Below are 14,165 nucleotides of genomic sequence, written 5' to 3'. Positions count from 1 at the left end.
ATAATACAATTCAGTAAATCCACTCTGTGTCCAGTTCAGAAAATTGAATATTTGGGAATTTCATGGAATTCAAGGGACGACTTAAAAGGCCTCCCGCAAACTAAAATAGCGAAAATAACAAATTTACTGAAACAATACATTAATCTAGGAAGGTGGTCACTTGAGCAGGCCCAGAGCCTCTTGGGTACCCTCAATTTTGCTAGTTTCGCCATTCATAGAGGCAGGCTTAACCTTCGCATGTTACAGTGTGCCAGTCGCAAGCTGCCTGCATTCAAACCGAGACGACTCCATCCCATTCCTCGAACAGCAATAGAGGAACTGAGATGGTGGAGCAAGTCCCTGCAGACGTGGTCACCAATGCATCAAGCAGTGATTCGTCACACCCTCACGACCGATGCCTCGGACTGGGGATGGGGTGCGCAGCTAGACGACCTCAGATTGAGTGGAGCTTGGTCCCAAACACAGCAACCTCTCCACAGCAATGTCAAGGAAATGCTCGGCGTGCTGGCAGCACTTACTCCTCACGGGCCAGAGCTGTCAGACTCGGGTCTCCTGATCCAGTCAGACAACAAATCGGTGGTCGCGTACCTTCGCAACGAAGGCGGCACACGATCCAAGACATTGCTCAAAGCGACTCGTCAAGTCCTTCAGATGACAGACACGTATCGCATTTCACTGTCTGCCCACTACCTACCAGGAAGGTTCAACGAGGTGGCAGATCAACTCTTCAGAAAACGCGAACCTCCGGAGTGGCATCTTTTACCAGCAGCAACAAAATTGATTTTTGCAAAATGGGGGAGACCAATTATAGACCTGTTTGCATCGGAGACAGCTCACGTTGTAGAAGATTATGTGTCCCTAAATGCATTCGACAAAGAGGCAAGTTTTGTCAACGCTTGGACTCGAGAGTGGGATTTTCCTCTAGCTTGGGTGTTCCCCCCTCCGTGCTTCATGCCGAGAGTTCTCGCACACCTCAACCGGGCCAAGGGCCTATACCTGATTGTAGCCCCGAGATGGAAGAAAGTATTCTGGAGACCAGACTTGAAAAGTCGAGCGACGAGCCCTCTTTTCACCATAATGAACCTGACAGAAGTGCTGATAGACACCAGAACCTTGAAACCTCCTCCACAAGTAGAGGATTTTATTTTGGAGGTGTGGAAGTGCCGGGGTGGAGTCAGTCATTAACAGATTGGTCGGACAAACAGAAAGAATTTTTAAAGTCAGGTTGGAGAGAATCCACACTTAAAACATATAAACCGGCATGGCTTAGGTGGCAAAAGTGGGCATTAAATCACGGGGTAAACTCGAATGTCCCTACAGGAAGTAACCTGGCAAGATTTTTAACAGATCTTAGTTTAGAAGACAATTTCTCTCCCAGCACAATTCGACTCCATAAATCAGTAGTAACAACTTTCAGTAGCCCTGAAGAAGGAAACCTAAGCTCACACCCTCTAGTCAGACAAGTTCTCAAAGCCGCAGCATTAAGGCATCCTAAACTATCTAAGCCTCCTATCTGGGATCCCAGAATGGTATTGACCTGGTTAGAAGCTAACCCACCCAAAAAGTTGAGTCTCTTTGAAGTCTCGAGAAGGGCAGCGACTTTACTTTTGTTAGCTTCGGGACGAAGAGTGCATGACCTGACCTTGTTAGTGTTCGCCAGACAAACTATCCACAAATGAGGAAGGGGTCTCGTTATGGCCAGTTTTCGGATCCAAAACAGACTCTGCTACATACCAACAGTCAGGTTGGAGGTTGAGAAACGGAAATCAGCCAAATATAGACCCAGCATACTGGATTAAGAAACTGATTGAAACCTCCAAAGAACGGAGGGAAACAAATCAGAATTTAACAGAACTCTTCATCACTACATCGGGAACAGTTAAGGCAGCTTCAAGAACAGTCATCGCCCGTTGGGTCAAAACAATTCTAGAAGAAGCTAAGATCACAGCTGCCCCGGGAAGTGTACGGGCAGCAGTGGCGTCACTTAACTGGCTGGATAATTTTAGACTGGATGACATCCTGGCTCGAGGGAACTGGAGGAGCCGGGACACCTTTGCCAAATTCTACAGAAGGGAAGTTAACACTCCCCTAGAGGTAAATAGGGCATTGTCTGTAGCCTCCCTATTCCACCCACTGTAATACGTGAGTAGGTTTTCCAGTTTTTTGACGTATTATAATAGTATCACATTAGCGTTAGTGGTCACCAGTCGATAACAAACAGATCTCAATAAAGGTTTTAAATGACGGTTCAGGCTACATAATAAAATAGTTTTACCTACCAATAAAACTTATATTATGTACCTAACCTCATTTAAAACCTAGGCAATCACTGCCTGTTGAGAACTAATGAGAAAGAATGCCGTAAACAAAAGTCGCATAGGGGACGCTTTACTTTTGTGTAGCATCTGGTGACCACTTGTCCAACACAAGGTGCTGAAAAAGAGCGGGAAAGTGCCACGCGAAAGGGAATTTGAGAATGCTTCTCTCAATAAAGGTTTTAAATGAGGTTAGGTACATAATATAAGTTTTATTGGTAGGTAAAACTATTTTATTACCTGTTACTGCAGTGTTCTGTAGATGGGATTTACCAAGATGCCGCTTGAAATTCACCAAATATAAGTTTCATGCACTGCCAAACGTATTTATAAGAAATTTTAATGCCAACAAACGAAATCTAATTTTTGACGATAGCTAAAACAACTGACTTGCCGCTGTGTTACTACTCGTATCACTGAGAACTGTCATGGCAGGCGGTAGCGTGATGGCAGAGCGAACGTGATTGGTCAATTCAAATCACTTGATAGGCCTGATGCCCCGTCTTGCCCGCCACCCCGTCTTGCCCGGTGTCCCCCTACTTGGCTTTAAAGTATTTTTTATCAGAATATTTTATTATTTTACACTTTCTACACAGAACGGAGGGATAAGAACAGGATAGTAAAAAACGTTACACATAATCACGCGCATGCGTACGTAATTTATTTATTTAAAAAAACATACGGCACAACATATGCCATTAACATAGGTATAAAGTTACAAGTAAAAAGTGTAAAGTGTAAGAAAATACAAAAATATAAAAGGTAAGAGAAAAACACATACGGCACAATATATGCCATTAACATAGGTATAAAGTTACAAGTACAAAGTGTAAAGTGTAAGAAAATACAAAATTTAAGAGGTAAGAGAAAAACACATTGGCACAATATATGCCATTTACATAGGTATAAATTTACTAGTACAAAGTACAAAGTGTAAGAAAATATAAAAAAACACAAAAGTTATAAACATTGTAGACGCATTCGAATAAAATTGCTTAGATTGTGTTCAACATAATATAATAACACTATCTCTGAAGTAGATATCTTCAATTTCAACGAAAATAAATGTAAAATCTCTGTTTAAAATGTATTCTTACCTCAAATAAACCAAAGTACTTACATTATCGGGTAACTCTTGTTGTAATTTTAAATAAAATGTAGTTGCATTATGAATATTAAATACATAATGTGTTTGTACAGTAATGAAATCTATAATTAATTTCTCAGGTAAATTACACATGTACATCTATAAACCAACAATATTATAAACTGTTGTTTTCAAAATAAAATAGGTTACAAAATAAATTTAAAAATAAAAAGGTAAAACATATTTTTTATGACTTCCTTCATCATTGATATTATCAAAGTATTCATTTCCTAATCTATGTAGGCGATATGAGTCGAGTTGGTCTACTAGGTACATGATAATTTATCAGCGAAACTAGTTCAGGGGAGTCAGCTTAACCAGTTACCGTTTATTTTAAATAAAATAATTTAATCGTTAACTTTTCGTCTATCTTTTAACGATAAGAGTCGCAATGCTTGTAATAGAAAATCATAATGGAGTTTATATGGTTGTTGTAGGAAGGGTTCCAAATAGAGAAGTTGTTTTCTAAGTGGCAAGTAACAAGAGTTGTATAAAGTATTTTGAATGTAAGGATGTTTTTGAAATCCTTAGATATTTTTAGGATGAAGCCCAACATTTTCATTGCTTTAGGTACTAGTAATGATATTGATGTGATTAGTAAATGTTAAAAATATCAAAGGTTATTCCAACGTCACTTATTTCAGGTAAAGACAATAAGCCATGGTTATTCGGTGTATAACTATATTTGATAGGGTCTAAAAAAATCTTGCATGGTATTATTATGGGTAAATAAACAGTATACGGCCCTCCTGACCGTATAGCTATACCAGCGCTGTAGCGGCGTATTGGGGAATCTTTATAAGTAAGACTGTATGTATATCAGCATTTCAAGGTATTCTAAAATTTAACCACTGACTGTTTGTGAGGTTGAATAGTGGGGAGGCACAAACATTTCCAAAAATCTAGACGGGATTTATTTTTCGGTTCCGCAAAATGGCTTGGGGTTTAAAACCAAAATCCTTCCGTCGTCTGCTGATAGTTGAACCTCACCCGTATCACTGATACTGAGCGAAGTGAACGACTCCCCCAAGTCCTCCATGTTATTGATTTCAATTTGCATGTTACTATTAGGGAATACTATCTCTGTGTTCAGAATGAATAATCCTCCTTGTTTAGGGCAAGCATTTGGGGCTGAAGCTAGAATCAATAAGATATTTTAGTTAGGTCCATTTTCATGATCATAGGTTCATAATAAAGACCCCTGTGTAAGCCAAGTATTGTTTCAAAATTTTTTCCGTCTGTGTCTCGTACCCATGCTTTGTTTCCTGATATGAAATATCCAACGTTATCACTGTCGTAAATAATCGAATCTGAAATATATGGCAATTCTATAATTGATTCGGTGTGTCCAAACATCTTGCAGGAATTAGACCATGGCATGTGAATGTTAGATGAATCCCTCACTTTGCAGTTGTATACTTTATTGTTTAAAGTGTAAACGGAGTCATCGCTTCCCACCAAGATGGCAGCATGGCAGACGAGAAGGAAAACGTTACGCAACATGACAATGCCTGAAAAGCGGACAATTTTATAAGATCTCTGTCTAAAAACCACAGTTTTTACCCCACGTAAATTCGACAGCAGTATACACCAATAAGCCTTTATTTATTTATCAACTCAGTGTGACTTTATTAGAGGTGCAAGATACAGAGAAAAATGACATATTAGAAAATGTTACAGGGGAAAAGACGATAAGTTTTGTGAAATAACCCGTCCTATAATTGAAAATACATTATTATTGATGAGCAAAAGCATAGATTAACATAAATAGGTACCTACCTATTACAAAGACACTCCAAAAAACCCTGACTGTATTAAAATGGTCTGCAGAAACCTATAACATATAACGTCCTCCACGACTCTGTTTGACCAGCATCTAAAAGTATTTTTCTGAGGCGCACAGTGGGCTGAAAATCGCCTTTCATAAACATAGAGACTTGAATATGAATCGTAAGTTGCGCCACAATACGAAGTATGTCAAAAAAATACAAATAAATATTAGTATATCTGTGTGTAAGGATATAATGGCCAACCTTATGATTCCAGAGATAGCCTCATTTTTAATGTCAGTGTCATACAATTTTTTCTTAAAAAAATGATAACTCCTTCATTTGTACACGCAATTGCTTCATACGAAATTTTATAGCATAGTAATGATCAGCAGAATCCATTTCTAGCCAAAAAAAATACCCTTGAAAATTCAAGTCTCTATGTCTATGAAAGGCGATTTTCAGCCCACTGTGCGGCGGCTTATCTTGGGGGTAACGCATATGTTCGACCTTTTCAAATTTCTACCAAATCACATGATAACGTAATTTAATAAAATAAATACATGAAAAGAACATACCTCTGTCCAATTTCTTAAATGTTCAATAGACCATTCGGCAAATTCTTTCACAGCCAAAATCTAAATAATTCTCCACTTGGAAATTTAGTTTTATACATATGTATAATAGGAAATGTTTGAACATATATTTTCGAAGAATAAAGCTATAATATTCCCACATTATGACTTTAAAGCTGGACTTTGAACATGGGTTGAAAATAATGATTGATTCTTTCGGATATTGAACAATTTGACTCCCATAACTTTCAGATCTTTTTTTTTCAATTCGTCAAATAGTGGTAAATTTTATGTACGGGATGATTTTCAGATTTAAAACACTTTATTTTATTTTTTAGGTACTAGTTGTCTTAAAAATAGCGGACTAAATATTTCCAAGTGTCGTAGATGTCTCAACATCAGACAAATTCTTGGACATTAACACATTCTTTGCGGGAAACGAGAAAACTCGTCATACGCCTTTTTACAGTAAGACGCGGGAGACGAGTTTACTCGTTTTGTTGCGCAAAGCGGTAAGGAGCGGGAAACTTCTAAACAAGGGGTTCTAAATGGGTGCGGGGTCATGTGTTTTCTATTGTCGGCGGTACCCGATCTATCTATCTATCTACCTATCAATACAATGAGTTTGAAACACAACAAAAAAATTAAAAAATCGTCGTCGCGTATGTTCCGCTCACAAACTACGCAGTGAAACGCGGTACATGTGCAAGTTTTGCAATTTGCCCCTGAATAAAGGAAAGTGTTTCGAACGCTATCACACATTGAAGCACTATTAGGTTATGATTCGGCAGTTCTCATCTCGCCTCAAGAGTTGATTTTTGGGCACTAGAGAGTGATCATCTCGCCGCCCCGTGCGGCGGTCGCCGAGGCGCTCCCGACCAGGAAGCTGCCCTCTCGGCAGTCACGATCTCGCCTAGTTCTCGACAGTTCCCATTCCGCACTCGACAGTCATCATCTTGGGAGTCATCATCCTGCTCTCCCCCTTGGAGCGGCGCCGAGGCTCTGCCGACCAGGAAACTGCCCTAGCAGAAGTTACCGTCTCGCCTCCGCCGAGAAACTTCCTGCTCTCCCCCTTGGAGCGGCACCGAGGCTCTCCCGACCAGGGAGCTGCCCTAGCAGGAGTTACCGTCTCGCCTCCGCCGAGAAACTTCCTGCTCTCCCCCTTGGAGCGGCGCCGAGGATTTTCCTACCAGGAAGCTGCCCTCTCAGGAGTCGCTGCCTGCCGACTCCGCCCTTCGGAGCCTTGGCCCAGGCTGAACTAATTCCGCCCTTCGGATCCAACCCAAGTTGCCGCTTGTGTTGTCGGTGATAAGTGCGAACGTGGAGATCCGCGGTTCCAGATCAGAATTATAATTTAAGACTATTATTAAGCCTAGATTAAGATTAACCCTTCTTTATACATTTTATTAAATAAATTTTAAGAGTGTTTTGTAACTAAGTAACTTCTTTTTTTTCTCGTTCCTCCTTTTCTTTAGATTGAATATTATTATTATTAACTTCCCTTAAGTAGAGTTATAACAATGTCGTATCATCACGTAAGCGTATCATTAATTTTTAACCATCTTTTGAAGGTATTTTGGTAGTGACATAATATAACGTATATAACTATGAATGATCTATCTCTATGGTCCAAAACGTCCATGGTATTTTAGGGTTGCCAATCTACTGAGAATTCCCCAAATTACAGGGAATTTCTAAGATTTTTCAAGAATTAGGTATTTTGGGAGAACCTTTTGTAGGGAAAATGCGGGGATTCTGTTAATTTAAAAATATGTTCACAATTAAGCCTTAGACACATCACGATATATTATGCGCGCATAAATTGGGGGTGGTATGTACGTATTATATGTTGGGCTGACACACTACGCTATAATCTTCCGCTATAAGGAGAGGGGGTCAGATCAATTGGGGGGGCTGCCGCAGAATATAATTTCTTTGTATGGATCTGTCACCTTGACAGATGACAGCCGCGTAATTACGGCGCTCCGTAAATTGTTCTGATCGCATGATTTTCAAATTTTGCCGGGCTAGCAGATCATAGCGCATTTCATCGCCACGCCCACAATGATATATTTTAGACCTTACACTTTATACTTTACTTTATATTTAACGTGTATTATACTTTAAACATTATGGTGTATACCTTTTACTTTTTAACTATATTTTAATATCTATGATAATGGCACACGTCGTGCCGTTTGTATTTAAATAAATAAATCATCTTTTTAGGTGTGACAGAAGTTATATAAAACGCTTTAGCGTAATCTGTCACCCCCTTTTGCGCGCATAATATACAGGGTGTATCGGCACGTACCTGACAAATTTTAACCAGCGATTCTTGAGCATATATGGAATAAAACATGTTATGGCCACTTTGCTGTTTGGAAACGTTTTTTTTAATAAAAAAAATATTATTCATATTTTTACCACATGTCAACACTGTTTTATCCTTTGTCAAAGTTTGAAAACCCATCTGGCAATATTTTATTCGAGTTTCGTTGAATAATGTAAGTATGTACCTACATTGGCGCGCTTTTACAATCACAACGAAATGGCACGGCACCATTCGTCTCATTTTTAACTATTATTATTTAGTGTGTACGAAAGAGCGAAGCTGCTTTTCGACATACTTGCTAATAACAGCTGTTGAACACGAGAAGCAATGCCAATGACAGTGAGGGAGTGTTGAAATTTTTTAGTTTTTTGTTTTTAATTGAAAAAAATGTTACCGGACAGCAAAATGCCGATAACATTTTTACTCCAAATGTGCTAAGGAATAGCTGGTTTAAGTTTGTCGGGTACGTGCCGATACACCCTGTATATGTCTAAAGCCCCATTGTGAGAGTGAGCTATAATTTCGTTTTTTTCATAACAAATTAAAAATTATTATTTTGAAACCCGGAACGAAATAAAAATCCTCGAAAATGGCCAGATAATACAAAATAAATGCTAATTTCAAAAGAATTTGGGCCATTTTGGAGCTAAAGGAAATTGTGGGGAATTTGAACGTTTATTGTGGGTATTTTTGTACTTGGATTACCCAGGGTATATCTATTCGTCGAGTTGTCATAGATAGTTGATTTATGGTTGTCATTATCAAATTTGTCAAACCTTAAAATTACTAGCGATGAAATTGTTTCATAATATCACAATTTAAAATGACGGAGGAATTGCTGAAAAGCGTTTTAAATGGCAAAATTGATATTGAGAAATGTGTTGAATGGCTGCAGTATGGATTGACACAGGTCGGTAAAATACATTTATTAGGTTTTCTGACAGTTGATTTAGATAAAAACATTTCAGATTGTTATTATTTTTATCTCCTTTCTTATCTTGTCTGCTTGTTTATATTGCTAAAATTTATAAAAAAAACAAAGCATTTATTTTCATTATCGTTTTATTGCAATTTTGTGTTTATGCATGTAAACATGGGTTGGCGGTCAATTTTTTGTGGTTATGTTATCCAACAAAATGTAAACAAGATATTATTTTTCGCTGCTGAAATATGGTTTTAGCTTCCCTGGTTTAGCCATTCCCCACTTATTACTGTATTACTATTTTTTATATTATTTTTCTTGATTTTACTTTATAAATAGTTACATATACTTTTGCTTTTTAATAGGTAACCTATATCCTTAATTATTTTCTAATAGCAAGCAAAAGCTCATAAGAGAATGGAAGGTTATTATTTTTATCTCACGAAATGATGTGTTGATAATTAACATAATAATATTTCCCTGATTTGTGCAGCACAGTTTTCGTGAAAAATCACCGCAGGGGCGCTGTACAAATATATATATATTGCGTAAAATTATGGATGACCATGTTACAAATTAATGTAAAGCTGATGTATGCGTAATGAATACAATTTAGAAAGAGATGCTAGGAAAGTTTAAGGATGTATAGAGGATGAATGAAAAAAAAAGAGTACAAGGAGAGTATAAATATGGTAAGAATGTGAATGGTGGGAATCAAGTAAAACTAATACTTGAGTCAAGTTATGTCAAGAGCCAGATCAACAAGATTATTTATGAATGTGAATCAAGCAAGGAGTGTGTTCCAAGACGAGTTATGTGGCAGTCCATCCTCTCTGCCTACCCCTGTGGGAAATGGAATGATGGTTTGTTAGTTACACGGTGATTGTATTTACAGGATGACGAAACGTTCAAATGTTCTCGAGCAGATTTCACCCTATACGTCCTGTCTTACATCAGGAATCAAACAGAGAGGTATTTATTGGATGAAATATAAAAACAAACAAATATTATTATTTTATTTTAAATATTCAGATATTTATTTAATGGATTTTTTAAATTCTGAAATTCAATTTTGAGATCGAAAAAATTATGTAAAAAATCATAATGACCGAGTGGTTAGAGATGTTGTTCCGATTGTTGAAGACAAAAAGAAACTGTTTCCTTTTCTTTTTGTGTTCTGTTTCACGTTTCGTTTAGATTTATTTATATTATGTTTTTCTTTGGCTAAATTATTATGGTTATACTTAAAAGACCACAAATTAATAGTTATTTCATTTCTAAATATTAGACTTTTACTATCGAAATTAGTTTTTGTGCAGAAATTTATAGTTTATAAATCCACAAAACAAAATTTTGGTAATCTTGATAATCAATAATGATAAATATTTTTAATTTTTTTCATTGTAGTGTTCTACAATTCAGTTCAGCCCAGCAAAACGATATTTTAACTCCTATCAAAGTACCTCCAAAGCCGTTTGAACATCATGAAGCAAGTGTGGATCGCAGAAACTTCATCACAGAGACTCCGAGACAATCAAGTCCTCGATCATCTCCCAACAAAACCAACTATCCAAATGCAGTCCAGAAGAGAGTGAGTCGAAGGTTGAGTACAGAACTGTTTCCGCAGAGTAAAGAAGAAGCTAAAGATCTTGGAAATGGTTCAAAAGATGACCTCAAAGTCTTGGATACTGAAATACTAAATTCCTCTACCCAGCAAGATGATTTGTCCAAGAATTTGAGCAGTTTCGAATGTGATAGTAACACATCCAAAAATGACAGCAAGAATGAAAGTCCTGGGAAGAACAGTTCTTTTGATAAAGAATGTCTTTTTAGCCCCGTCACTCCGGCGAATAAGAGTAGTAAATCCAACATTATATTCAGTACGCCAAATAACAGCTTAAATTCAGATTCAAGCTATCATCGAAGAGATCTATCTGAGCTTTCTGGTCTGCATCCAACTATTAATCAGAATAATGTACACATTGGTAAGAATACAATTCAACAAATTGGATTTCAAAATGTACAGCAAAATTATGGTAGATTTGGTCAAAATCAACAGGGTTTTGGTAATCAGAATCAACAGGGCTTTGGTAATCAGAATCAACAGGGCTTTGGTAATCAGAATCAACAAGGCTTTAGTAATCAGAATCAAGCGGGCTTCGGTCATCAGAATCAACAGAGCTTCGGTCATCAGAATCAACAGGGCTTCTGTAATCAGATTCCACAGGGTTTTTGCAGTCAGAATCAGTATCCCAGGCATCCGAGTCAGGGCTATCACCAGAATGTTAGGACTAATCAGTCGAGACATCATTCAGGATCAGAGCACTCGTTCACCAATTCTAGCTTCCGATCTGATCATGATAATAGTACATATCATTCTCGACAAGATCATCAAAATTCTTCCAAACCCACGTCGAATCGAACAAACATTTGCATCGGAGACTTTATCGTAGGAAATAAAAGCGCAACCAGTGATAAATCAACCGGCAAGAAGAAGCGGCATTCAAAGTTTGTGAATCTATCAATGGATGATGCAAATATTATGACGGGACGAATAAACACCGATTTTAGTATCAACATCAAAGACACTATAAGCTTTCCGGAAATCGGCGCAAAACAAACTAGTTCGAAACGAAGAATCAACCCCACACGATTAAATACCACCGATCCCAAGTTGAATACGAGTTTGAATTCGTCCAATCAGAGCACAGTTAAGTTTGGAGTGAAATACGATAAAGCGGAGCGGAACGAAGCTTTCGACGCTAACGTCTTTCAGCCGAAAGAACACGCCTCCAGCTTCAATACGGAGAGACATTTACTCAAAAAAGAAAAAGAAAAACTGTTGCAAAAATTTAATAGCTTAACATCTGAAACGGCCACAACTTCATTTAACGATTCTTCGAAGCCAGCCGTTCAAATAATGACGAGAAAAACTGCACTTGAAGTTGTAAAAAATGCTGAAGTTAAATTAAATTTTATCAAACCTGATTTTAAATTGGTTCAAAATGTTAGTGCCTTAGAATGTATTGCTATTTTATACAGTACCATGTTAGATTGCAATCTCATTGTCAATTTCACGTCAGAGATTTATTTTTTGATTTCTCTCGTTGTTGCGCAGCAAATAGATACAAAAAGGCGTTCGGTTGTCAATCATTTCGGTAAGATATTGATAAAAGATGAAAAGAACCACAAGGATATTGCTTTATCAGATTTACCGGTTCTAAACGAAAGCACTGAGAGTTGTGAAAATTTAAATGTTAAAAATATTTGTAATGTTGACGATCTTAATGCCGTTATTGATTTGTGTGTTTTGGAACAAACTATCAGTGCCTTAAAAGTTACTGACGATGGAAAGATACCTTTAGATTTAAGTAAAATGACAGAAAACTCGTTAACTCTTATTAAAAAACACTCAAATATTGTCCATGATGATTCAAATGCCATATTAAATAGCAACACACGTGTAACTTTGCTTGATAAAAAGAATCATGGTAAGACGTCAATAAGTGATGCAAATTTGGTTGTTGAAGAAAATCAAAATAAAATATCGACAAGTGATGCAAACACGGCTGAAACCGAAACTAACAACACGCAAATCATAGACAACAAGCAAAGACTTGGCATTACAAGTGAAATTGATTTGGCTGATTTATTTTCAAGCATTCACAATTGCGTATACTTTGCAATATGCACGTTAAAGCGCCAGCTGTCGGTGCTGGATATTATACTGGATCAACCGGCACTGAGACTTCTGCAGGAGAATCCTCGAATCAAGGGTTTCAGCCCCACCCTGGCGGAGCACTTCTCCCAGGTCTACACCATCAAGTCAACCATCAAGCAAGACTTGGACGTTCAGTCGGGAATACTGAATAAGAATGTATGCTTTAACACAGATACGGACAGTGTAGAGAATTTCCCGTCGCAACAGAGTTTCTATGCATTCAAAAAGCAGAGAGATCTGTTCTATGACATATTCAGGTAATTCATTTTTATTAACTATAACTATTATTAATTTTTTTTCTTCGCTGCTCATCTCACTAGCGAATTCCTGTGTCAAGATGAGCAGCTTTACAATTATATTTAATCAAATAAGTATGTTACATAATACATACATAGATGGATTATATCGAATATGGGCTTTCTAAGGTGATTTATGACAGCAGCTAGGATATGGGTAATCCAAAATCACCACTCTCAGTTAGTATGGAATTTTTACTATTTTCTTTAATAGATTTAACTAACCTATAGCTTTTATATTTTCACCAAGCATATTATAAAGCAACGGAGCTTATAAGAAAAACTCCTTTGTCCAAAGGATGTTCTGGTATTCACCGGCTGATGCATTAACGAGGAACCCAATCTATTGTTGCGCACTTGTTATGATCTTTTGGCAGTGTCAATGTTGTTGAAAAATTTACAGAGAGCCTGTATTATGTACAACTGTCTTACTGACTGTTATGTAACAGAAATAGCAACAATGCAATAAGGATGTTCTGGTATTCACCGGCTGATACATAAAGAAGAACCCAATCTAGTGTTGCGCACTTGTTATGATCTTTTGGCAGTATCAATAATGTTGAAAAATTTACAGAGAGCCTTTATTATGTACAACTGTCTTACTGACATAATTTTACTTTCACTATATAATAACTGACGAATACAAAAACTTTTCCTACATATTAATTTAAAAATATATTTTCTGTAACATTTAAAGGATCTAGGGTAGTCTTGTGATAAGAACCCCAACATACAACATTATATGAAAGCATTGATTGAACAAGAGCGTAATATACAGTATACATTCCGATGGCAACATGCTACACTAGCAGTGCTCCTAGCGGTGCGAGCTGTACCAATATTGTATTGGTGATTCAAACCAATATTGTATTTGTAAAGAGTTTAAAGAGATTATGTTATATTCCATCAACTAACCTGTCAATGATTTGTGGTATCTTGAAAAACAATTTAGCATTTTTGTTTTTTGTAATTATTACATCCGTAAATAGTACACACAGTACCTGCTTTGTAGGACATTTTTTGTGTATATTTTTTATCAATACTCAAATACTGGAGTGGACATATTATTAATATTACAGGGAAAT

At 37.1% G+C, this 14,165-nt stretch overlaps 2 protein-coding genes across 3 annotated transcripts in view; both read left to right on the top strand.

Annotated features, from left to right (window-relative positions):
- The first annotated feature begins 237 nt into the window (after positions 1–237).
- Positions 238–1,185, top strand: LOC149410633 (uncharacterized). The gene has a single exon (XM_089648301.1). It carries the CDS (start codon positions 238–240, stop codon positions 1,183–1,185), a length of 948 nt encoding a protein of 315 aa, XP_089504427.1.
- A 7,716-nt stretch (positions 1,186–8,901) lies between these two features.
- dlt (codanin-1 like protein dlt) overlaps positions 8,902–14,165 on the top strand; it is a 28,792-nt gene continuing 23,528 nt past the window's right edge. For both annotated transcript variants that reach the window (XM_089647843.1, XM_089647844.1), the window contains exons 1-3: positions 8,902–9,051; positions 9,959–10,035; positions 10,471–13,041. In XM_089647843.1, the coding sequence (XP_089503969.1) occupies positions 8,965–9,051; positions 9,959–10,035; positions 10,471–13,041 (2,735 nt within the window). In that variant the 5' untranslated portion in view covers positions 8,902–8,964. The remainder of the gene's footprint in view (positions 9,052–9,958; positions 10,036–10,470; positions 13,042–14,165) is intronic.

The sequence above is a fragment of the Hesperophylax consimilis genome, chromosome 27, assembly GCF_061612785.1.
Source record: "Hesperophylax consimilis isolate HC1 chromosome 27, BYU_Hcon_1.0, whole genome shotgun sequence".
In the NCBI taxonomy this organism is placed as follows: Eukaryota; Metazoa; Arthropoda; class Insecta; order Trichoptera; family Limnephilidae; genus Hesperophylax; species Hesperophylax consimilis.
This window is presented reverse-complemented; position numbering and strand designations above follow the sequence as displayed.

What these genes read in the sequence shown, in the direction of transcription:
- LOC149410633 (XM_089648301.1), top strand. Translation starts at nt 238, where the DNA reads ATGTTACAGTGTGCCAGTCGCAAGCTGCCTGCATTCAAACCGAGACGA.